A 27,489-nucleotide genomic window follows, 5' to 3' on the forward strand; every position below is an offset into this window, starting at 1 on the left:
TCAGACACAAGGAATAATTGCAGATAACATTTATCATTCATCAGGTTCATAGACACTTTTTTCATATGCCAAGGAATTTATAATACTGCAAGTATATGTGGATGTAAATGTATGTGTTAATGTATTTCTGAAAATTAGATACTATTCAGCAATTTTTCAAACAGTTAATATTTTTTTTAATTACTTCTACGAACCTAACCATCGTATTGTGTAAAATATTATTGGAAAAGGTCTCCACTATAACGGAGAGTAAATGCAATGAGATCATGGAACTTAAAAGTTGTAAAATGGTTTATTTGTGCAACAACTTGACTGTTATTTCTACTTGTGCCAAAGGTTAAACTACCCTTAACATTAGTTATTGCTGTGACCTGTATTCTTAAACATTAATCTTAAAATATTGGGAATATTGTACTTCATGGGTAACCAACCAGTGTAACTTTCTTTTATATAGAAGTAAAATTTACCAAATAATACAACTATGTCTCTTGTTGACTTTTTTGAACTCACACAAGTCATATTATAGGAAGCTGAGACACACAAGTATTATTGTATACCATTTGAACTATATAATTTTATTCAGAACAGTTAAGAGTGTAATGAATAGAGCAAATGTTATTGTCTGTATTAATGGCCTCAATTTGTTTTTTATTAAGATTAGTGGAAATGGTAAGCAATATTTCGCCATTCAAATGTACATTTTAAAAACTTGTAAAATAGAAGATTTTCTGTTTTATTCATTTCAGACATACAGATAAAGTTATTTTTGACAAACAAAATCATACTGCAGAAAAATCTCATAATAATGAGATTGCTACAAATGCTCACCTTTTGCTTAGAAGGACAGGAATATTATATGGTCACATTCATTTCTATCAAGGAAGAGAAATTAATACAACAGTAAACACTGAAAAAAAAAACTGGCCAATCACATAATTCAAAGTTCAATACCAAATGACCTTTTTCAAGTTGAACAGTGCATTAGACCGTAAATTTACTAAACAGAACAAACTATGAGGCAAATCCTTTTTTTTTTTTTTTTTGAGAGCTATTATTAAAAAAAGCTAAATGTTTATTTTGCCTGCGATGGACTGGCCATCCATTCGTCCAAGGTGTTTCCCTGGGATAGACTCCACCGACCCTACATAAGACGAATGGTTTGGAAAATGGATGGATGGATGTTTGGCAACATGAGTGCCTGTAAACCTAAGGGGACGTTTACACGTCAACGATAAAAACTGAAAAGTTTTTTCTTTGTACAGACGACAAAGTTGTCAAAATGATCCCCATACACAAAAGAAAAAAAAAAGACTAAAAACACTGTATTTTGAATGCCAGGCCAGTAATTAATGATGTCACTTTTTAAAGAAACACATAGGGCCCTATTTTAACGATCTAAGCGAATGGTCTAAAGCGTACGGCGCAAGTGCACTTAGGGCGTGTCCGAATCCACTTTTGCTAGTTTACCAACGTGAAAGCATGGTCTAAAAAGGTTGTCCCAATTCTCTTAATGAGTAATGGGAGTGTTTTGGGCTTTACGTGCAATAAACCAATCAGAGTCTCATCTCCTATTCCCTTTAAAAGCCAGTTGCGCTCACGCCATGGTGTATTCGCTATTTACATGGCAGAATTTGCAAGCGGAAAGACTGAACGCTTCTCCAGAGAGAAAACGGCTCTGCTCTTGCGCGAGGTTAAAGCGTCTACGGGGCAAGCCGGATTCCACCATATCTTTATGTACACAATAATAATCTTTTACATTGTAATCCTTTATTTTTTAACATTTGGCATGTTTGTGGGCTGGTGTGTTTGTAATAAGCAGAGTGTATGAGCGTTGTGCACCCGCCTATAGGTGCATATTACTAATGCGCCCTTTGAATAACAAAAAAATACCGCAGTCCATTTCAGTTGCCTCAAAATAGCAATGCGACAACAATGCACTTGAACACACCTCATATTCAGACCAGACCATGGGCGCACAAATGGGCGCAAATGCATTTGCTATTTAAACAACAAGGCACAGGACGGGAACATGATAACTGCGTCGGGCTGAAACTAGCAAAAAACACTTGTGTCGTGCCTGGCGCTGCATTGCACCGGGTGTATGTAAGCCTATAAGCCTATAACACTTTACAAAAAGGTTCCATTAGCTAAAGTTAGTTAATGCATTAACAAATATTAACTGACAATAAGCAGTTAATTTGTTACAGTAATTATTTATGTGAACACGCATGTAAGTTTTTGTAGTTTAACCCTAACCCTAACATATGGAGACAATAACAGTAGCGTTTTCAAAAACTTGCACTTAAAAAAAAAACGTTTCCCCCAAAACGCCGTTATCGTGTAAATGTACGGCCAAAATGCATAAAAAGTAAACGAATGTAAACTAATTGTAAAGTCTTACCAGAATACTGAATCTATGGAGCCAATAATCACCAACCTCAGAGTCAAACCTCTAACTGATCTTTTGTTAAGCTCCACCCCTTTAGTTATTGTTTCCAACTCAGACAAACTTCCCATAAACACTTCATACATTTTTTTAAGACGGGACTTAGCAAAGAGTCAATTAAGTCCATAAAATACTCATGTGTGTTCTTTCTGAACATTATTTCATATTGCAAAAGCATTCATTCTATGGTAACACTTTACAATAAGGTTCATTAGTTAACATTAGTTAACTACATTAGTTAGCATTCACTAATAATGATCTGCCACATATACAGCATTTGTGTTAATGTTAGTTTCAACATTTACTAATACATTACAAAAATCTTGTTAACATTAGTTAATGCACTCTGAACTAACATGAACAAACAACAGCTGTATTTTTTATATCATATTTTATATATGTATTATTCAACTACAGTAACAAATGTATTGCCCATGGTTAGTTCATGTTAGTTAATACATTAACTAATGTTAACTAATGAACCTTGTTGTTAAGTGTTACCCATTATATTGTAATATTATGAAGAATTATTCTTCGATCACCTTGTAACAAATAACAACTCTCTAATAACTCTTATTACTAGTTCATACAGATCATTACTAGCATATCATTAAGCTTCTTATTAAAGATCAAAATTGTGGTCAGTGACTTGAAACAGATTCGAGAAGTACACTATGCTAAAGTTCACCGTGAGATGTCCTCTCTTGTTTATAATCTGATGGAGGAGTATGGAAAGATACGTAAGGACACCATTTTGTATTGAGGCAAACCAGTCTCTTCAAAGTAGCAGAGTTTACTATATCAAAGCCTGTCTGCCCCCCAAATGTACTGGGCTTCCAGTAGTCAGGGGAGCAAATGGGATTTCCCAAAAGGCCTTTTAGGGAAAATGGGGCTCCCATTTCCACCATGCTTTCGCCAAATATCGCACCAGGTCGTGTCTTCTCTAGAAGAAGGGCTGGGTAGAACTCCAGCGCATCGATATCACCGTAGAGTTCCTCTAGTTCTTTAGCCATTTCTTCCTCTCCTGCAAAACAATAATTTCAGTCATTAACAGCCAATACACACTGCATAAATATTGTATGCAGTTGTGGGCAGATGTATGAGCAGCCAAACATTGTTTGAACATTAAAGGGATAGTTCGCCCAAAAATGATATTTTAACCCATGATTTACTCACCCTCAAGCCGTTCGAGATGCATATGTCAATCTTTTTTCAGACGAACACATTTTCAGTTATTTTAGAAAATGTCTTAGATCTTTCAGTGGTTATAATGTGAAGCAATGGGGTCCACCTTGTTCAAGTCCCAAAATGTGCATGCATCCTTCACAAAAGAAATCCATCCGGCTCCAGGGGGATAAACGAAGGCCTTCTGAGGGTAATCCGTGCGGTTTTGTCGTAAAATTATACATATTTAAAACTTTATGAATGAAAATAACTGGCTTCCGGTAGCGGTCGACGCGCGTTTACGGAGATGGATGCTGCCGTATGACGTAGGACGTAGCGTAGGAAGCGTCGTGACGTAAAACAAACGTAGAGTTTTGTTTTGCTCTGCTCTCTGGCTGCGCTGTCACGTTCGTTCTACGTCACGACGCTTCCTACGCTACGTCCTACGTCATACGCCAGCATCCATCTCCGTGAACGCGCGTCGACCGCTACCGGAAGCCAGTTATTTTTGTTATTTTTAAATATATTAAATATTTTTACGACAAAACCGCACGGATTACCCTCAGAAGGCCTTCGTTTATCCCCCTGGAGTCGGATGGATTACTTTTGTGAAGGATGCATGCACATTTTGGGACTTGAACAAGGTGGACCCCATAGTTTCACATTATAACCACTGAAAGATCTAAGACATTTTCTAAAATAACTGAAAATGTGTTCGTCTGAAAAAAGATTGACATATGCATCTCGAACGGCTTGAGGGTGAGTAAATCATGGGTTAAATATCATTTTTGGGCGAACTATCCCTTTAAGTATATAACCCAAAACGTAACCCTGAATTTTCAGCCTGTCCTCATTTCTCTTGTCCTTCATTACCCCTTAAAAATGAATGATGAATCAAATACATTTTGACCTCTTAAAAATAATATATCTATTGAACATTCAAGAAACCACAGAAGTTCTTTATAGGCACTAATGGAGATAATTTGTCCATGATTCTTTTCATTGTAAATGAAGCATTAAAAAAAGTGTTAGTACAATCATACCTGTAAATTCTGAGAATGACGTATAGGGTTTCAGATTGAATCTTTTGCGATACTCATTGAAGGGCTGAAGTCGAAGCTCCCTCGATTCAATGATGACCCCCTCAGCTACTCTGCACATCACTGGGTGAATATTATGACCACCTCCAATCTGTTCCAGCACAAAGAGATTTATAATCAAAAAAAGACTAAATAAGCCATCTTTACCATAAATAAAAACGATCATTTAAAAATAACAAATGTTGTACATTAAATCCCTTAGTGAAACATTACATTCCTTAGTGAAATGTCATTTTCATCTATTAAAAATAAGTAAACACATATCTACAGTGCCTGTCAAAGGTTTGGAAACAAGTTAGTTTGTTTTTGAAAGATGTCTCTTATGCTCACCAAGGCTGCATTTATTTAATAAAAATGAGTGAAACAATTATTATAGCTACGCAAATAATAATAATGAAAACAATTATTTTAAATTGTAATAATATTTCACAATATTACTGTTTTTAGTGTATTTTTATTAAACAAATGCAGCCTTGGTGAGCATAAGAATTTTGGAATGTGGAATTCAGTGTTTACCATTGACCAACATTAGTTCAGGTTCTGCAGAGCTTTTGTTGATATTCTGCAAGCACATATTTGGTGTGATGCTACCCACAGGGCTGATTATGCTATGATGTAAAGGCTTAATGTTTACAGAAATCACACCATCATGTGAGTTTCTCAGAAACATACCCATCAGATTATACCTAGGCTACATATACACATTACAAATGTTTCTGTCTGTATTCTGTTGTTCAGCTAAACTATTTTACAATTAAAGGGATACTCCACCCAAAAGATGAACACACATCACTTCGATATCATTTAATCCAAGTGGATAAATATCTCAAAGTTAATGCTTCTAAAAACATGCAAATTGAACAAGGTAGTAGTAGTAATCCATACAACCCCAGTTAATAAATCAATGTCTTACAAAACATTAAAGCAGTTGGACCAATCAGACATTATATTTAATGAATAATCCAGCAACCCCCCTCTCCCAAAAACAAAACTATGTGCCAAGGTGTCTGTGACAACCCCCCCAAAAGGGCAGAACAGGCCCCTGGTTACCATGGCAGCAAAGACATGCCAGTGAGATAAGACATGATTTTACGACATAGAAAAATGCAGGAGGTTGTCGCATGCAACATCACAGGTCATGTGAAAAATAGACACAGGCGAACCATAAAACAAACTTTTCTCCATTAATTCATACACAAATGTACTACGAAGGAACATGCTTAAAGGAACACTCCTCTGTTTTTTAAAAAAGGGCTTATTCACTTTCTTTCCTACATTTAGATAGATGGGCAAATGCATTTTTGTCTCAGTGCATGCATTGTTTTAGTTTGACAGGGTCGGTGCTAGCTTAGCTTAGCATAATGAATGGAATCCTTTGTTGCCAGCTAGCATGTCCTGAGTAAGTGATAAAAAAAAACACCTAATTACTTCTTGTGGCCTGCGTATTCACAACAAGTACAAATAACAATGCAGATTAAGAGTGTTCCTTCAAGCGTATCATTACTGTTTTGTACAGTATATTGTCTTTTTGTATTGTAATAGCCTACTGTGTTTATGCATGCCTTATATTAGAACTACTAGTTGTAGTGTCCTCATCTATATCATGCTTCCTATCAAAAGGATCCTTGTTTAATGCCCTGCACATTGGTGTATATCACCTCTTTATAGCATGCATTGTATGCTTGTTATATTAATCAGAGTATGAAGGGACACAAACTGCCAGCTCACACTGATAATAATAATAATAAATATAGCTGCAAGCAGCAATTACCGGGGCCAAGCACAATCAGACGACAAGACATGCCAACATTGCTTAAAGTGTCAGACCAACTGCGACAATGAGCAATTAAAGACATTAAAGAGGATTTTAGGCAAAATGCCTGAAAAATCATAGAAACAGTAAATAAAAATATGATTTAATGGATTATCACTTTTGACCAATAGGTGGCGCAGTTACAAAACTGATGTGATGTGGTCAGAGTGAAGTGACAATGACACATACAAAGTTTGGTGTCAATATGTCAAGGCATTGCAGAGATAAAGCCTGAATAATGCCTTTAGCATCATGCCTCAACTTTGCTGCTGCGCTATTCGAAAACGGTTTCGTCAATCGACACGAAATCCATAACTTTTAGTCGGCACAGTCTGGAGATGATATGATTCGATTTTGGTGAAAATCGGACAAACGGTGTGGGAGGAGTTCGAAAAAGTAGGTTGTGAATGAAAATAGCATTTTATTTCACAAAACTGTATTGAAGTCAATGGGAATTTCATGTTTTGTTCTGTTATAGCGCCACCAAGAGGCTCAGTCCCACAATTTTTTTTACGTGTCCTCAGAGTGAGCCCATACATATGTGTGTCAGTTTTGGTGAAAATATCTCAATTCGCTTTAGAGTTATAGACATTTATATAAAAAAACACGTAAAAAATGACTGACACATGACTTTGTTTGAATTTTACTACCCCTTACTATCAATATTTTCGCATTTGGGCATTGGCGTATAGCTATCGACCTATGTTTCCAAACTTCTGACGGAGGTTTCGTCTCGATCGGACAATCGGTTTTGAAGATATAGCCAAATGTTTTTTAAGCGCTAAATCACAACGCTACACAAACCGTAAGGCGAAACCTAGCATGTTTGGTATCGTAGGACTCGGCAAGGTTTCAGGAGACTAACTAGATGAGTCTCGTGAAAATAAGTCGACCACACCCAAAGTTATAAGCGTTTGAAAAAAAAAATTCACCACTAGGTGGCGCTGTTTCGAAACTTCTCACGCTCCTTCAGGACATTGTGCTGATGACCCATACCAAGTTTCATAACAATCCGTTCATGCGTTCTTAAAATACAGCATTTTAGCACAAAATTCAAAATGGCCGACAGTCAAAATGGCCGATATGGTAAAATTGGATATCAGTCAACTCGGCATGTCGCCCTGAATCTAACGAGACCAATTTTATGATTTTTGGACAAACCATTCAGAAGTTATTAGCAAAAATAGCCATTTTTCATATCTCCGGACCAGTAGGTGGCGCTGCGCCGAAACGCAGCATGTTGCCTCAGGTCATGCTTGTGAGTACATGTACCAAGTTTGGTCTGAATACGATAAACCGTTGCGGAGATACAGCCTTACAACTGTTTTTCCTAGCGCTACGTAAAATTTGTTTGTGCGTTTATTGAAAATGGTTAAGCGAATCAACTTGAATTCCATAACTTTTGGTCAGCACGGCCTGAAGATGATCTGGTTCAATTTTCATGCAAATTGGACAAACCGTCTAGGACGAGTTCGAAAAAGTAGGTTTTTCGAAAACTTCAAAATGGCAGCCATATTTTTATGACGGAAAATGACTTCATAGGGTGCAATCGAATCGTCATGAGCTCAGGAATAAGAGTAAAAAAGGATTTTACTGATTGGCCTTACGGTTCAAAAGTTATTAGCAAAATGAAAGTGAAATTTTGGACAGGTGGTGGCGCTAGAGGGAATGACTTAGAAACACCAAAATTGGTGTATTTAATGTTGGCACTGTCCTCTATCAGAATGTCAAATCAAAACAACTTTCCCGCAATCGGCTCTATGGGCTGCCATAGACGCCAAGTCGGAAGAAAAAGAAGAATAATAATAAGAACGGGAACAGATACAATAGGTGCCTCCGCACCTTCGGTGCTTGGCCCCTAATAATAATAATTCATTACATTTATATAGCGCTTTTCTCGACACTCAAAGCGCTTTACATAGAAGGGGGGAATCTCCTCAACCACCACCAATGTGCAGCCATATTGCGCCAGAACGCCCACCACACACCAGCTTACTGGTGGAGAGGAGACAGTGATTAAGCCAATCAGTATATGGGGATGATTAGGAGGCCATGATGGACAGAGGCCACTGGGCAAATTTGGCCAGGATGCCGGGGTTACACCCCTACTCTTTCGAAAGACATCCTGGGATTTTTAATGACCACAGAGAGTCAGGACCTCGGTTTAACGTCTCATCCGAAGGACGGATCATGCAAATGAGTTAGCTTCCAAACATTCAGACTCACACAGATGCTTTTAACATTAAATAAAGCACATAAACAGTACTTGATGTTATATTTTTATGTTGTTGTTCTAGCCGTGCCGTCGCAGAGATAGAAACCGTTTCTAAAATAGAATCATCGCGTGTCGCGGCGTGACTGGTTAGGACAAAAACTCTGATTAACATGGAAAAGCGTTCACTTTGTGTGGTTTTTAAAGCATCAAGTATGGAGCTCCCGTTCACTTACATTATATGGACTCACAGAGATAGATTATTTTTCTAAAAATCTGTTTGTGTTCATTTGAAGATCTGGGATGGCATGAGGGTAAGGGAAGTAATTTTGGGGTAAAATTTTAATTATGGGGCTTCTATGTCCCCCTGCAATAAAACACTTACAGACATGTTTCAATAGATGAGGGTGGTAAACTCATTGGAAATGACCCTTGGAATGACAAAAACAGACCTAAACATAACCCAGACACACCCCAAGGCTCACTGCACCTTCTTCTCTTTTAGAACAGATGCTGAAGTGATTAAGTTCTCCCCTACAACCCTCATGGTGCCATTACCTGTCCAGCGGCTTGGGTTGAGAAGGCCTCAACCAACTTCTCCACCCCGTAGTGGGTGAGGATAGAGGTGTTGAAAAGGAACTGAGGGTACTGAATGTCATCTCCATCGATGTGGAAGCTGTCAGGCATGAGTGGGTGCCAGTGGTAAAGCTGACTAAACTCCACAGCAATGCGGTTCTGGTACTGGAACTGTGAGGTGAACAGCAACTTGGGATCAAACAGGAGCTTCAGCCGGTAACCGCTCAGATGCTGAACATAGTCCTCGATCACAATACGAATGGTCTCGCCTTGAGTTTAGGGAGTCAACATTTTACAATAAATTAGTAAAAACAATAAATTACAAAAAAAAAAAAATGTGAATAGTGTACCACAAAGGAGAACTGTGAGCACTCTTGTAAACCTACATTTGATAGAATAGCATAGAGGATATTCAGTGTTTGGAAAAAAACAATTATTACATAACAGATTTGAATATAATATAATATAATATAATATAATATAATATAATATAATATAATATAATATAATATAATATAATATAATATAATATAATATAATATAATATAATATAATATAATATAATATAATAGCACTAGGATAAGACACCAGAGTTGAAATAGACACCAAGGTTGGAGGAAATTCATAATTTATGAATTGTCTCTTTCAATTAATGAGTTGACCGACAATAAAGTTAATTTGTTAAATATAAATATATTGAAATATTCTGTTAAATGAATAATAAAATCTCTTGTATGAAAAATTACATGTATAAAATGATTATATGTATAAATTATATACATATATATAAAACAAAACTTCAATGTAATATACTTGATTCATTCAAATTCTTCTTGCTAATGTAAATTTTAATGACAGTTTTACATCCTAATTCAATTCATTCAAATTCAGGAATGGAACTGGAATTTAAAAGGCATTCTAAATGGCACACAACCATGACTGCAAAGTACATAATTTGAGTGGTATATATTTCGAAGTATTCTCTCGACATCAAATTATTTTTATATGGATCTGAGGAAAATCTTTACCTATAATGATTAGCCTGGCAGTCTGAAACAGCTGCTCATCCCCCCAGGTCGGATGTTCTTGTTTCAGGATATCACACACACGGTTGTGCTCACGCAGCCACAAGGTGGCGTACATACCGAGACCCGGCAGCAGTCCAAACACCTCTTGCCCAATGGCGAACTGCTTCTCCGGAGGAACAGACGGTGGGTAGCTCATTTTGACCTGCGCATCTAGCACAGTAGGGGGGTATATCTCACCACTGACAACCTACATCAGAGCCAAACAGAAAAAATGTGGTAAAACACAGAATTGAGAAGATGTTTCGATACTTCTTGTTCTCTCTTATTTATTTTTCAGTTTATTTTGAACAACGAGCGATCTGAAATCACTTTTAAAGTTGTTTTAATAAGTGATTCATATGCCAAGCACACTAGATACGGTATTTACTGCTTCTAGACTAAACAGTGTGCAGTATTTTAAATGACATCACTGACGCTTAACAAAAACCACATGTTTAAACTATAATAACACTCACACACCCACACAATGAGGTTAAGCTCATTGAGAAGGAAATACTTGCACACAGCTGTGAAATGAAGCAACTGAAAATGCATAGGGTCTCATTCATGAAACACAAGCAGAATTATTATGTATATATAATTTGTAAAACGTAAATATGATTGAATGTAAATTGTTTTATGGCAGAAGAATGGTAAAAGTGAGACTAGGAGCTGTTTCACGAATTAGCATTAAACAGACTGACATTTCCTTGAAGACATGCTCAGCCTAGCACGACTGATGACTTCACAACATGCCTGATGTGAACAGTACCTGGTACTTCAATTTCCCATCTTTATGCAGTCTGAGGTCCAGCTGGCGATCAAGAGAATCTCCATAAATGTGTCCAGCATCCACCTAGTTTTCAAAATGCAATCTAAAATTGTATTTTTTTTTTAAATACAGACACTCAGCAAATAGTAAATACAGTAAAAAACTAAGTTATGTTTTGTTTTCATTGCATACAACACTGATTCAAACAATCAATCATAAGAGGCAACAAGAGGTAACAAGGCTTTATATAGCCTATGCTGAAATTAAAATATGAAATTAATTTCCTTCCAACATTGTATGTAATATGAGCGTGGATGAATGTGGTTCCTGCATATCCTACTGTGAAAAAACAGCAGGTTCTTAAATAGAACTCCGGTCAATTTTAACATTGAGCTCATTTTTGTGTAAATTTGGAGTGCTGTCAGTACAGAGAATAACGACAAAAATCGGTGTTGCCCACACCGTGTTATCCTCTTTTTAAAATTTGCACCCTGTTGACTTCAATGGGGCAAGTTTTAAACCGGCTTTTAAAAATGATGTTATTTCAGCCAGCGCACATACCAGTATTTTCTTCCTGTTTTCGGTCGAAGTCCATAGTAATCGATTGTCGAGTTCACGCGCGTGATCATAGGTAACTAAACCTATGCGTGTGAACTCGACAATCGATTACTATGGACTTCGACCGAAAACAGGAAGAAAATACAGGTATGTGCGCTGGCTGAAATAACATCATTTTTATTCATATCTTTCACATCTACTGCAGTCAGATTCACCCGTGATCACTCTGAAGGAATAACTCACATTAGCTGTGCACTTGTAATGACGCATCAAGGATGTTAAGAGGCTAAAAGCAGGTTTAAAACTTGCCCCATTGAAGTCAACAGGGTGCAAATTTTAAAAAGAGGATAACACGGTGTAGGCAACACCGATTTTTGTCGTTGTTCTCTGTATTGACAGCACTCCAAATTGACAAAAAATTTGCTCAATGTTAAAATTGACCGGAGTTCTCCTTTAACAGACATAGACTGTCTGAGAGAAACATTGTATCATCTCTTTTTCATTAATGAAAAATAAAAATAATAATAAATCTGCACAGGTAAAGCTATCAAACACTTTATTTGATAAGCTTATTAGGAGAGAATATGTTTAATTTTAAAAATTGTGACTCACCCCGTGACCCAGACCTTTTGTGAACCCAAGTCCCACACGGTTGTGAGTCTTAAAAAACTGGTGCGTGAAGTGCTGAGCGAAAAAGGCGAACATTAAATTTGTTCCCTGAGGGTCCAGCCTGAAATTCCGCCTTAACATGAACTTCTCTACAAGAAGCTTGGGGTCGGGAAGCTTCATTTTTCCTGAGAGACACATGGAATGATTTTACTACTGACAAATACAAAGGTATTTCCAGAGACTTAAGTATAGTGATATGCATGCCTTAGAGCACTTTAATATTGCTTCTTATGATGAAAAAATCAATTTTCAGATCTTGTGTCCTTCAGAGGGAAGAGGCTACACTGATCTGGAGTAGACTTGCATGACCAGAGTCTCTTACCTTTGGTTCCCATTGGTGTGGGGCAGTCCTGAGGGACTGGTGGCAGAATCCTTGTGTAGTAGGTGATGTTGGAATACGCCTCCCAGTTCAAGTAGTCATATTTGGAATTGTAAGTAGGGGGGCTTGGGATTAAGTTGGCTCTTACTGTGAAAGGAGAGAATATTCAAAAACACCTCCAGACAAAATGATACCTAGAAAAACACAAAACAAATGATACTACAAGCTTGGCATTGCAGTTGACCACTATACATTTTCCTATTATTGAAAGAGACTCCCATTTTGGAGAGGCTAGCAATAGCAAGCTCGCTTTGAAACAACATTGCTTGTTTGTGGTGATGGATTCCAAAATGCCATGATCGCTGTTCACTGGCTGCATCTGAAATCGCACACTTCCCTACTATATAGGCGAAAAACAGTATGTGGCAAAACTGGTATGTCTGAAATCACAGTGCTCATAAAAGAGTAGGCAAAAAAGTACCTGGATGACCTACTTCTGATGAGAATCTGAAGTGTGCAAATGATGGATACTTTACTATCCCATGAGGCCACAGGAGAGGATTTGTGAATGGAGGTGAAGCGACGTAACTAAAGCTGGAAGGTCACATGATAATGACAACATGGCAAAAGTAGTACTTCCAGATTACATTCATACTACACATATTCATACTTTATAGAACATACTTTTTTAGTGGTTGTGAAGTAATTACGTATTCAGAATAAGTACCTACTCAAGAGAGTATGCGATTTTGGACTCAGCCACCGCCTATGATGCAGAAGTGTATGTCACTAATGTGCTTTGGTCTGATGTCATGAGTTGGCTTACATTCAATTTTGTTGGTTTTGTGGCCAGTTGTCACCATATTCCACTGAAATGACATTGATTGTGATGATGCAATTATTTGTAGTGATGATTACTTTTTGTTTAATTTTGGTGATAACTCTCACACTCACTCTGATGTTAGCTTGTGGCATTTCTTGTCAAAGGTAACATGCAGTATTATAGAAGAGAACAATAAGGTAGAATGAGTTTTAGGCTGAGTTTACTTTCTTCCCGAAGAGGGAAGAGGGTGAGAGGGCCGAGGTTCGAGAGTCACGGCTCGCTACTGGTTGATGTCAAGAAAGAAATGGAGGCCACTACTAAGGTAGGTTGTAGCACATGCTTGGGTAAGTTGTAACAATTAAGCTAAAGAAGCAAAATATGCAATAAGGCCGCACTATGCATTATGCTTAAAAAAAAGGTTTATTTAAGCAATCCAATAAAACAATTAAAAACAATGTCTCTCTCACGGTGACTGATCATAGCTCAAATCCACTTTCTGTTTGTGCATGTGTGTGTAAATTAGTTTACTAGAACACATTTCCTTAACTATATTTATGCTTAATAAAACACTTGACTCAACTCCAGTGGACAGGTCCTTGCAACACTGAGTCCGAAATTCGTGTCCAAAATTTTCGCATGTTAAAAAATAGATACGACTTCATGTTTTGTCAATCGTGCTTATACACTGCCTCCGAAACTTTCGTCTGTCATAAAAGAATTCTGATTGGGTTCGATTTTCTGCGGTTTTCACATCCATTTTGAATGGTGTTTTGACAATTCAGAGCCACCGAATCACGAATACAAAAAAACGCCTACGAAAATTTCAGACTCAGTAAGTCACAGGTAAAGAACATATAGGTCTAACAAAAAACACTGTCAATGTGTGTGTGGGTTTGTGTGTCTACGTGTGAATACTCAATCAGAGTCACATTAGTGATTAAATGAATGTTGTTAACCCTGGAGTGCAGACTTGGTAGACCCAAAGACTGCATAAACCACATTTTGCCCACACTTTGGCTTTGAGTTTGAGGTCTGAGAATCCTCACCACTGATTAAGCTGACCTGCTATTCCTTGAAACCTCACCAGTTCCTTTTTTGAAAACCTCTATCTGTCTTTCTTTTCTTTCTTTCAGTGGCATTCTGTAAAATTATTTAAAAACACCCCTGTTCTTTAGTTGTATGTGTCAGCAAGTTTACCCACTTCTTCTCAGATCCTCAGATGAACGGTTATCAAGGCTAGAAAACTACAGTATATTTTATTTCATATTTAAACTTTTGAAGATAAAATAATTAACCTTAGATTAAACTGTAGTTTCCCATGCAAATGTGAAGCATTTTTAGCCTGCTAATTTCAAACCATTATGTTAATACAGCCAGCTGAACAATGGTTGACAGGGGTGGGGTGGGATTTAACACATCTTTACGTGTTACAACCATCCTCTTACATACAACTAAGAACATTTTCTTTTAAATCATTTTACAGAATATCAGTGAAAGAAAGAAAAGATAGTTAGATAGAGGTGTGCCTACCAGTGTTTTTTAAAAAAAAGGTACTGATGAGGTTTCAAATAATGGCAGGTCAGCCAGATCAGCTGCAAAGAAAATGTTGAAAGCCAGTGGTGAGGATTCTCAGACCTCAAACTCCAAGCCAAACGAAGTATGGGTAAAATGTGGCCTATGCAGTCTTTGGGCCTACCAACTTTGCACTCCAGGGTTAACAACATTCATTTGTCACCAGTGTTTAGCGTGAGACTCAGGCAATTGACACTGTTCTCACGCTCTCACGACACACATCCATTTTCTCCTGCAGTGAAAAATCAATAAGCAAAGTGGACACTGACACTGATGGACAAGACAGAGCAGGTTACTTTGACATGACACTAAGTATCAGCTTTCAAATTCTGCCAATTTTATTGCAAAATAAAAAAAATACCATTTTGGCGCTCTTTAATGTGCCGTGTGACAGATTCCTGTAGCGCCTCAGTTCAAGAGCTTTGTGAACCGATCGTCTCTTACTACTTGTTAATATTAAATAAACATTAATGAACATCAGAAGGCATGTTGAAAGACACATTACAACTTACTGAAATGAATCAGTAAGAGATGTCTTATAGATCACAAGTTCAGTATGGAGTACCTCAAGGCTCAGTACTAGGACCGCTGCTTTTCACCCCATATATGCTACCCTTGGGAGATATCATTAGGAAGCATGGCATTAGCTTTCATTATTACGCTGATAATATTTAGCTTTATATTTCTTCCCGCCCCGACGAAACTTACCAATTCACAAAATGAATGGAATGCATAGCTGATATAAAAAATTAGATGACTAGTAGATTTCCTACTACTTAATACTGAAAAACCGGAGATTCTAATTATTAGACCAAAAAACAAAACAAATGTAATAACCTAGAATACTGTCTAACACTTGATGGATGTTCTGTCAAGTCTTCGTCGTCAGTTAGGAATCTGGGTGTGCTATGTAATACCAATTTTTAACACATCTTTAAAAAGTGTTACAACCATCCCCTTACATACAACTAAGAACAGTTTATTTTAAATAATTTTACAGAATATCAGTGAAAGAAAGAAAAGAAAGACAGATAGAGGTGTGTCTGTCAGTGTTTTTAAAAAAGGAACTGATGAGGTTTCAAATAATGGCAGGTCAGCCAGATCAGCTGCAAAGAAAATGTTGAAAGCCAGTGGTGAGGATTCTCAGACCTCAAAGTCAAAGCCAAAGGAAGTATGAGTAAAATGTGGCCTATGCAGTCTTTGGGCCTACCAACTTTGCACTCCAGGGTTAACAACATTAATTTGTCACCAGTCTTACTCTGATAGTCACAGGGCTACCAACTCTCACGCGTGAGAGTCGCACAATTGACACTGTTCTCACGCTCTCACGCCACACGTTTATTTTCCCACGCAGTGAAAGATTGTAAAGCAAAGTGGACACTGACACAGACAGACAAGACAGAGGAGGTTACTCTGACATGAAACTAAGTATCAGCTTTCAAATTCTGTCAATTTTATTACGAAATTCAATAAATACCCCTTTGGCGCTCTTTAATATGCCGTGTGACAGATTGCTGTAGAGCCTCAGGTCAAGCAGTTTGTGAACCGATCATCTCTTATTACTTGTTAATATTAAATAAACATTAATGAACATCAGAAGGTATGTTGAAAGATACATTACAACTTACTGATGTCTTATGTAATTGCTCAATCAGTCAAGTTACATTTACCTTAGTTAGCAATAAAGAATGAACTATAGAGAGGAGTATTTTGCTAAACATATTTTTTATTATATATTATATGTTATTTTTACTCATATCATTAAAAATATATACTGTTATTATTATAAAAACCACATTATATTAATTTGAGTTGTTAATTTTAACCTTTAATAATAATACCAGCTGAAAGGGCTCCCTGTATGTTTACAGCATTAGTAAAGAGATTTTACCTTTAAAAAATTAACATGTAGCTACTGTACCTGATATTTATCCAAATGAATCGATATGGAATCAAGATCAGAATTAAAATCTGAGACAAGTAGTGATGGGAATTTCGGATCATTTTACTGACTTTCTTGTTCGATCTCGTTCATCAAAATTAAAAATATTTTTTCGAGTCGTTTCGTTCATTAAGTTCATTAATGTTATAAATTTAACAGCCAAATTACCCGAACACATCCACCTAACCGATCTTGATCATATTCTGAATTAAGAAATCATTATTAGTAGGTTAATTGGCTCTTAACAGATGTGCACATTGGTCAACATTACGTTGTTTTACATGTGTTTTATAAATAAAATAAATGAAATGAAAAATGATTATGCAGTCAAAAATAATTTACAGGGAACATAAATAATTACTTTACCATCCGAGTTTTTTGTTCATTTGTCACGTGACAGACGCAATGAACATGTTCATGAACCGTTCATCACTAGAGACAAGCAATAATAAAGTAGCCTACCAGTTATTGTACCATGTAAACATTGTAACATGTTGTATTTTGTTATTTATTAGATAAAAAATAAGGACCCACTGTATAATAAGTGTCTCTGACTACTAACATTTAAATTAATAATTTGACACATTGCACTTATTGGGTACATACATGTTATGTTGTACTTATATATAAAAAAATACCTTCATGTAATTATAGCTGCAGTTAATTTCTGTAAATGCATGTACTGTACAATTACACTGTTGACCTCCCCTTACACCTTAACTCGCCCTTAAAGGAGAACTTCGGCCAATTTTAACATTGAGCTAATTTTTTTGTAAATTTGGAGTGCTGTCAGTACAGAGAACAACGACAAAAATCGGTGTTGCCTACACCATGTTATCCTCTTTTTAAAATTTGCACCCTGTTGACTTCAATGGGGCAAGTTTTAAACCTGCTTTTAGCCTCTTAACATCCTTGATCATATACCTGTATTTTCTTCCTGTTTTCGGTTGAAGTCCGCAGTAGTCGATTGTTGAGTTCACGCACGTGATAACCTGTGTGCGTGAACTCGACAATCGACTACTGTGGACTTAGACCGAAAACAGGATGAAAATACAGGTATGTGCGCTGGCTGAATTAACATCACTTTTATTCATATCTTTCACATCTACTGCAGTCAGATTCACCGTGTTTACTCTGAAGGAATCACTCACATGGCTGGGCACTTGTAATGACACATCAAGGATGTTAAGAGGCTAAAAGCAGGTTTAAAACTTGCCCCATTGAAGTCAACAGGGTGCAAATTTTAAAAAGAGGATAACACGGTGTAGGCAACACCGATTTTCGTCGTTGTTCTCTGTACTGACAGCACTCCAAATTTACAAAAAAATGAGTTCAATGTTAAAATTGACCGGAGTTCTCCTTTAAACCTAACCATACCACCAAACCTCAACTGCAGCAAAAATGTTTTGCAGTACAACATCAACATTAGTATAACCATTTTTTTTTACCTAAGTACACCTAATATAAAGTCAGACCAAAAATGTTTTTTTTTGTTTTGTTTTTTTTCACAGCAGATAAAAACACAACTGCTAATATTGGGGTAATATGGAAGCACATTTAAACAGGAGGCATCAACAAACAATTGAGTAACACCACTATACAGGTAGACTTATTCTGAGTTAACATGCTCTCCATTACACTTTCCTGGAACAGTACCTCAGGATAATCATCAGTAACTTGGCTCATGCAAGGAAATTTTATTTTTTGCCCAACAGCAGTGTGAAGGACATGAGGAATTTGAGGGCCTCTTGCAGAGTACATTAGCATTGCCATGGCAACAGCCGGCTGGACTCATTGCAATGAGTGCAGAACGAAAAGACAAATTCCTCTGACCCTGGTGTATCTTTCCACCACATTCACTTTACATAAAGCTTAACTGACTTTAATGTCTGTACAGGAAAACATTACAGAGCGCCAACTGGGAGGAAATGATAAAAAAAGGGGGCTGTAAATTAGCACAGGGGCCATTCAAAACAGATTAGTGACTGAGTAAATAAGGGAAGGATGCTGAGTTAAAGGAGACTCCCTTTACAAGAAAAGAAATACAACCCAGCCAGCCAAATTCACTCACACCCTGCCATTTGTTCTGGCAACAACTGCAGAGCACAATCACACATTCCTGCTCAGATACACCACCACCTGAACTACATCCAAGCCATTTAGTTTATAGATAGTTTTGCCAAAGCAAAGAAAATAGATAATATCTAATCCACCGACCAAGGCTTCAAGCTGAATTTTTGTCTAAACTATACATGTGTGGTCTGGTCCGGACGTATTGTAGATACTCAGCCAAAGACTTTAATGTCTGTGTGCTGATAAAACATGAATGTTTACACTATGAGTGAACCTATTCTACTCTTCCCCTAAAATAAGACTTGAAGACCAAGCTAAGAAAAAAAAACTAGCGTAAACATCGGTACGTCATACACAAATGGGAAAGATTTGATGATGGAACCGAATCAACAAGAAAATTCAACTTTGTAACAAATTAAGTCCCTGTTTCGGAACAAAGCAAACAATCTAGTGGTTGGAAAATGCCATCAGTATCAGTGTAATTTACATAACGTTCATGTTAAACCATGTGGATAGATGGCAGTGGAGCATCTAACACCAATGTGGAATCAATATTTAAAGTACAAAAAGAACAGCGATGCTAACACAACTTACTGTAAATAACTATTGAATGCACCTTTAAAGTTGCATAAAAAGGAAGTTGCAATGTGTTTTCTTCCTTATTGTGATGTATATCAGAGTGAAAAAAGCTTTTTGAGCAAGAAAAATGTAGGGTGGGACTTGATCGGACCATTTGACGTGTGTGTTTTGCATGAGTGGTTGTGGTTGCTCCGGCCTTGCACTGGTAAACATGTCATCAGAGAAGAGAAGAGATGTTGTTGCAAGTTATTCTGATTAAAGATTACGAGGGCATATGATTGAAAAATAATTTATAATAAATACTGCAATATTCCATAAAAAAAATAAAAGTCGTCAATTTTGATTTCATGGTAACTTTAAAAAATATTGCAGAATTTTTCAATTCTATATAAAACTCACTAGTCAATGACATTAACCAGCTAGCTGGTTGGTAGATGACTAGTCGAACTCCCGGACCCATCTCTAGCTACAGTAGAAGTCCCTTTTAACAAATGCTTTAACAAATGTCAAAGTCTGCAGGAACAGTGACTTAAGGCATTGGTGCATTACGCAAGAGACAAACAAATAAATGTGTACACTTCTACACACTTCGCCATTTCCTAACACTCTAAAGCAGTATTATACTATTTATGCCTGTAATGATCCCACATAAATACACATGAGCAACATGCGAACACACAAGCCATGCTGAGTATGTAAGAAAACCAACCAACCTGTGAGCACTTTTTGCATGAGCCAATCCCTAAGGAACGTTCTGTTGATGATGTCCCATAGCCAGTCAAAGTGGGTTAGGATATAGTGGACAACATTAGGACTGGGCTTCAGGAGCCGAGAGACTCGAGACCAGAACTCAGCTGAAAAAGAGAGGGGAAGAAAAGAGGTGGAGAGTGTGAATCTAATAAAGAATGAAAAGGTGCAACTGTTTGGGATTATGATACACCCTGCATTGGTAAAAATATATGCCCAATACATGGAAAATTTGTATTCAAACTGGATTGACACTAAATTAAGCAATCTATTTATTCTAAAGCTCTTTCAAACAGATGGATCATTGTTTTTTTTGTTTTTTTGTGGGTCTTTTTTCTAACACAGTCATCCTACCAACACAAACAGCATATGGTAACTTCACTGAAACTTTGTGCAAAGCCTTTTATTGAGCCAGATCACATGAGCCAAAAAGTTGAGAGAGAAGGGAAGTAGAAACATACAAAAGAAACGGAAAAGAAGACAGGACAGAAGAGCTGGCTTGGGGCTTGTGGGAGAGTAAAAATTGGTCCTGAGCCTTTCTCTCTGCCTGGAATAGGCTGGCACAGATGTTGGACTGTGTCAAAAGAGGCATCTGCTTCCAAAACATTTGTGATAGTTTATTTTTCTGTTTAAATCATTCAGCAAATGTATGTGCTGCCATTATGTACACCCAGCTTAATTTACAGCTTAGGTTCATATCAAAATGAAAGAAATTAGGGTAAAACATTATTATTACCTGTAGCTCAGTCCATCATTTAGTCAAAGAATACAGTACAAATATACAGTCAGAATGAGATAAGAGCAAGATACATACGTATAGTGCAGTTTTCTCCATAGTATCCTGTTCTGGTGCAGTCACATTCATATCTGTCCATGCCATATCGAACACAAATCCCTCGGTTTTGACAAGGGTAATAGCAACAAGGATTCACTGGAGAAAACAAGCGTGGAATTGCAAATTTAAGAATCTGTTTAAGATCTGCCGGTCTTACATTCTTACATAACATCACATGAAAAACTAAGGGGAAGTACATTGTATTTAGCATTTAAGGTAAAGATGATGACAACAGATGAATGATTCGGTTAAGCAAAGATTGTAGCAAGAGGTTCCTGTCAGTCCTGTTCTCTTTATTGTAAGTCAAATGAGTCAGATTACTGAGACTCTCATCTTTTGTCTTTAGTGGTTCTTGGAGCCCCTGTCCCATTCTTTGAATAGTTATGCTAATTGGATTAGGACCGGTAACGCTCAGGAGTCTGGGGCGGGTTCCCATACCTGGATACTTAATTTGCATGCTTTGTTTAAGGTCGTCAGCCAGGTGCTTTGTCTCCATTTCTAAGCATTGCCTCCTAAAATCTATTTAAACTACAATAGCTACCAACAGCTCGTGTTCTCAAAAAAGAATCCTGCTGAAGATACAACCGAGTCTCCTGGTCTTCACTTCTGAGTTTCCAACACATGCCAAGTTATAAAAGGCTTCATGGGTGTTCTGACTCCCAGGCGCTCCCCAATTTTATTTACTACAGAATGTCAGGCATGTTTAGATCTGAGATTATATTTGAAGATTATCGCAACCATTATGACATGCTTCATCTGGGCAAATGCATCATGCGTTTTTGTATGCAGCTCTCAGAATTTCCAGGATTTTATTTTTTTTACACTCTAACTGGAAGATATGATGAATTCATTTTGGCATAACATCTGCACTAATTTGTTTCATGGTGTCAAATGTAACATTTGAAACAAGTGAAATTATCCGTATTGTACAGTCACAGTGAGTTGTTAAACTATGCTTTTGGTTAAATTTTTTATACATTTCTCACAATACTATTAATTTATTCTCAATAGGAATGAGACAAGGGGCTTCCCCTGATAAGGCTTATTCATAAATACAAGACACATCATAACTTTGCTCATAGTTGCCAGTGGCATGACCCCCTACTTCTCTTGACAGTGTGACAGACACAGCCTAAAAATAGAGGACATTTTGAATGAAATGTGGTTACTGTGCACAAATTGTTCAGCAGATAACCAAAATCGTTTACTGTCTCCAGTACTTTCCATCACTGCATTACTGAACAAACTTCATCTAGCTCATGAGAAACACAACCACTACCTGACAAAACTTAGGATAACTACTAATCTAATACAAAACCTCTACTTCTACTTTATTCATTCAGTAAACCAAACTATGTAAACAGAGAGATAACATCCACAACTACCCAACCAAGATCAGACTTGTTCATTGCTGCTTACGCATTCCTCCATGAGGGACGAAAGGAAAGAGCCATTCTAGAAATATCTGTGATAAACTATTTGAAACTGATTTAACATGCTTATTAATACTCAGATAGTATTAACAAATATTTGCGTCTTATAATCATATAATTATTATTATTAATTCAAAGAATGTTAAAGAGGCTTGTTGTGATGTATGTTTTAAGCATATGCTGAAAAAAAATTAGTTTGGGAGAAAAAATTGAGAAATTAAAATGAAAAACTATTGTCACTTCTCACTCTATTGAAAGCACAAAACTGAATGGACATAAATAAATACTGGCATTTTTTTTAACCATAACACAAATAATGGAGATATTTACCATTGTTTGATGAAGTTGGGCTTTCTTCACTTTCTTCACCAACACATAAAGAGAGACTGAGCAGCAGGATAAAAGTCCACTTCAGAAAAAAGTTAAACGCTGCAAAGCAAGATATCAGATAGGGCTTGCCACAAAGTTGATATATAAAACTTAAGAGATTTAAAAATGTTCATTGCTCACCTTTCATTGCAGTTTGGAACGCAAAATGAATTTAAAAAAAAATACGATTAGGCTACAATACTAATGCACAAAGAATTCAAAAAGTTGTGCTAAGGAAAAAACTCCAAATAAATAATTCCAAGTCGTTTATCTTCGCATGCAAGCCTTCATGCCAACGTCAGCTCGTGCACAGGGATTCGCGGGGGCTTTTAGCAGACTGATAAGAAAATATCGTTCAATTGGAACTTTTAAAGCGACAATAAAACCACAAAAGCCCACCAAGAAACTCCACCCTTTCGCCTCAGACTAAACTCGCGATTAAAACCCCTAATGCAAATATTTCGCCTTGTAACAGTAGTTCAGCTTTGAGAACAAGTTGAGAAGGAAAATAATTTACTGGGGCGCCACCGTGTGTCTGAATCTGTTGAGCAACGTTATACGTGCAAGCGCAACCTAATATGACCCCAATAAATTATCTACTTTTAAACAAGGATTTTTTTTTTTTATCAGCGGAACAAGGATTCATGAAGATTAATCACATTCAGGACAATGTTTAAGTTTAATCATAACAATAAAAATGAAGATTAACTCATTTTATTTCAGCGCTTCTTTGTCTAAACTGAATGACTGGTTTCAAAATGTTACAAATGGTTGTGCATTACAACAGTATTTTTCAATGTTATTACAAAGTCTACAACAAAGTATCCAATAAACATAACTTTGTTACTTAATGCAGAGAAAATCATGTTATTGTCCAAACAGCCAAGCCAAAATTACAGCAACAAAAACAACAACAAACACTTTGCTATGTGGGATTGTAATAATGAAAATTGTCTATTCTATCTTGGCTACATGCGTAAACATGAAAATATATCAATACGATTTTCAGAAATGTTCCAAACGACACAAAGGAATTGTGCATTGCTGGAACATATGCAGTTCATTTAGCAAACGATTTTAATCTTAATGGGATGCCCGTTTCAGCATGCAGGTGATTTTAACAAGGTTCAGAATCATTGCTTATTATTCTGGCTGTAGGCCCGGTGTAGGAGGCTGAACTTCAGGGAAATAGTAAGTATGGCCACTGCCCTCTTTTCTAAAAGGAAAGAACATGGCGTGCATGTAAAATTCCAATGATGATTTAGGCAATTACAATACTAATAAAAATTATATTGACAATCTTGGAGAAAATGAACTTATTCACACACTTAGGCCTATCAGTTTTGGAACTGACATTGTTCAATTCTGAAAGAAATTTTCCTACTAAACGGTTTCTAGCTGCTAAACAACAGTTTAAAGGGACTTGCAATCTCTGTCTGCTCCACCGCCCAATCACACCCTTCAGCCCCTACAGGGTAAGTTTCTCATAAATTACCCTATATTGTAAACATGCCCCGCTCTTCCCTATACCGCAAAATCACAGAAGATCAAAGAATATCTTCACAACCAGCTGAAGTGATTTAAGCTTTTCAGCACTTTCAGCTATTGGTTAATGTGCAAATCATCTACTACTCTAATATCTAACAATTGATTGCCTCATCATGGAGACTTAACTTCATAACTGAATTCCTGAACATATATATAAAGCAGTTCTTCATCAGATCTGTAGATGATGCTGTCAGCTGAACTTAAAGTTTATGCAACAGGATATTCCTGTTGAATTCTAGTGTTTAATGATTACAGAATTGCTACACATAGCTAAACATGTTCAATCCCAAGTGTTTGTAGAATAACTGACTGAACTGATCAACAGGAAGGTACATGTAAACACCTCTCTGGCATTCAGCTGTATACTGGAAGCACTGTGTGTAATTGATGATTTGTCATTTAGGATGCACCTTTAGCATATTTATATGGCTCATAAGCAGTATATCTTTCTAATATCTTTCCAATATTACTGATTTTGCGGTAAGACGTTTGATTACATCTTTTCTAAAATAACTATATAATGGTCTTAAAAACATTTTTGTACTTAAATGCCAGTGAAGGAAAACATAAGGATTGCGTCATAAAAATGGATGGATGGATGGATGGATGGATGGATGGATGGATGGATCTGTCCCGTCCCCTTTGGTTAAAATCCAAATTTGAATGCGGGAAGGATGTGGCAATGAGTGATTCACTGTGATTCACAAAGTATTGCACATTATTCACGAGTTTACACTTGCAAATGAACCACAAAACCAGTCACATGGGTCAATTTTTTAAATTGATATTTATATATCATCAGAAAGCTGAATAAATAAGCTTTCCATTGATGTATGATTTGTTATGATAGGACAATATCTGAGACAAGATACAACTATTGAATATCTGGAATCTGAGGGTGCAAAAAAAATCGGAACATTGAGAAAATCTCCTTTAAAGTTGTTCATTTATGTTGGCGATTATGCTGCATTCACTCACAAAAATACATGTTTGATATATTTATGGTAGGAAATTTACAAAATATCTTCATGGAACATGATCTTTACTTAATATCCTAATGATTTTTGGCCTAAAAGAAAAATTGATAATTTTGACCCATACAATGTATTGTTGGCTATTGCCACCCGTGCGACATGTTTTGTGATCCAGGGTCACATATATGCTTCCTCTCATGCTGATAGGGTAGACATGGTAATTGTTCGATGACTATTAGATTGAATTGATTATCTGAACGTGCTCCTTCCGAACTTTGTTTATAAAACATCATTAAAAACAAATTTGCTTATAAATAGATATTGTAGGCTATACTATAGGGATGGCGGTTGCAACACATGGGGCAGTTGCAACATGGCTTATTTCACCAATCGGAAATTAGAGAGATGAATGATGATATTCATGTTACACATGCTCGGTTAGCCCCTCTTCCTTCCTGGAAGAAAGCAACCACATGTGAGCATTAAAAAAAAAAAAAAAAAAAAAACAAGTTTAAAAAGTTTTTTTATGATCAAATCTTTTTATACAGTGTAAACTGTTTGCATGAAGCATTATGAAGTCATATCATCATAGTCAATGCTTTCTTAGCTTCTAAAAGGCATGTGTCAAAGCTATAGCGTCAAGCTAGCATAGCCAATGTCATCATGGTATACCCTTCAATGTTGCAACACACTGTTGAAACTGTCCCTTATCACAACATTGATGTAAACCCTTGTCATAGCATAACCGTCAAAGGTGGTTGCAGGAAGGTAGACAAATATGTTAAGTATTATTCCAACACAACGTTTAATGATGAGAATACAAAGAATAAACAGACAGGAAGGACAACACACACTAAATGAAACGTAGACCAAACAGAGAATGAATGAGGGATCAACTTATAAAGCAAACACAAATGAGTATAATTGACAGAACACAGCTGAAACCAATGAACACCATTGAGAAGCGGGAAAACTGAACAAAGGAACACTTGATGAGAATGAAAACAAACTAAAAGACCATGATAATGACACTAACAGAAAATAATGGCGACAATAACAAGATTATAATTGTATGTTATATAAAGAACCCCTGTTAATAGTCAGGTATCTCCCCTTTTTTAAGTAGGCTAACCATTGATCTACATTTGATCTGTTCTGTTTTCAGTGTGCCAAGAGAGGAAATGCTCAACAGATAGGGGTATTATTACATTTCAGTGTTGATTTTGATTTAAAAAAATATTTTGTTTATGTACACTTGAAAATGTTTTATTTCTTTTACTAGTTTTGTCTTTTTACAGCCAAATTAACTTAGTGAAGACCCTGTCTGTGCACAAGTAAAATATATAAATGTGAAAATGATTGTAAAGAACATTCCCTGTGAATTGTTGCGACCGTCCCCTATTATGCGGTTAGTTGCAACATTTGACTTTGTCAAGTATAAACACTTTTGTCTTTCCAATACAAACATCTCTGAAAAAACTCAATGCAAAAAGTGTTGCAACCATCCCCACTCTCATATAAAGTAGAAACGTTACTGGAAAGTTACTGAGGTTGGCTGTAACAAGAAGTCATTTCAACAATTCTTGAAGTCTATTATTTAAAGATATTTTGACAGTAAAGAGGTCTACCACCAAATCTCTCACAGACATTTGAAATACACCGTATAAAATAATATAAATGTATTAAAATGGAATAAAAATTATTTTTTAAACGTTAAGCTTTTTTTTTTTTTTTCTAAACCATGTCAAGTGCTGGCTGGTAAATGCCACAAAATGTTTGTATTGAATTTCCTGTCTATGTTCTTTGATGATGGCCTTATTGCCTTTGACTGACAGATGAAATGTACACTCTGGCTGTCTCCAATCCTGAACTTTTCAAGTCATCCTAATTATGGACTT

General features: G+C 36.6%; 1 protein-coding gene across 1 annotated transcript; it reads right to left on the reverse strand.

Annotated features, from left to right (window-relative positions):
* Positions 1–719: 719 nt before the first annotated feature.
* Positions 720–23,600, reverse strand: ptgs1 (prostaglandin-endoperoxide synthase 1). The gene is made up of 11 exons (XM_081366997.1): positions 23,211–23,600; positions 23,031–23,129; positions 21,247–21,363; positions 20,399–20,539; positions 12,700–12,843; positions 12,321–12,502; positions 11,151–11,234; positions 10,340–10,586; positions 9,294–9,580; positions 4,654–4,801; positions 720–3,470 (listed from the first exon to the last, which is right to left on the reverse strand). Exons 1-11 carry the CDS (start codon positions 23,215–23,217, stop codon positions 3,124–3,126), a joined length of 1,803 nt encoding a protein of 600 aa, XP_081223123.1. The 5' UTR covers positions 23,218–23,600; the 3' UTR covers positions 720–3,123.
* Positions 23,601–27,489: the final 3,889 nt, after the last annotated feature.

Source organism: Scardinius erythrophthalmus (assembly GCF_964197995.2).
Source record: "Scardinius erythrophthalmus genome assembly, chromosome: 5".
Taxonomy (NCBI): Eukaryota; Metazoa; Chordata; class Actinopteri; order Cypriniformes; family Leuciscidae; genus Scardinius; species Scardinius erythrophthalmus.

Coding starts and splice junctions, on each gene's coding strand:
- ptgs1 (XM_081366997.1), bottom strand. Junction 12,844..20,398: donor CATGCAAAAAGTGCTCACAG/GTTGGTTGGTTT, acceptor CTCCTTTCACAG/TAAGAGCCAACTTAATCCCA. Junction 12,503..12,699: donor CACACCAATGGGAACCAAAG/GTAAGAGACTCT, acceptor TGTGTCTCTCAG/GAAAAATGAAGCTTCCCGAC.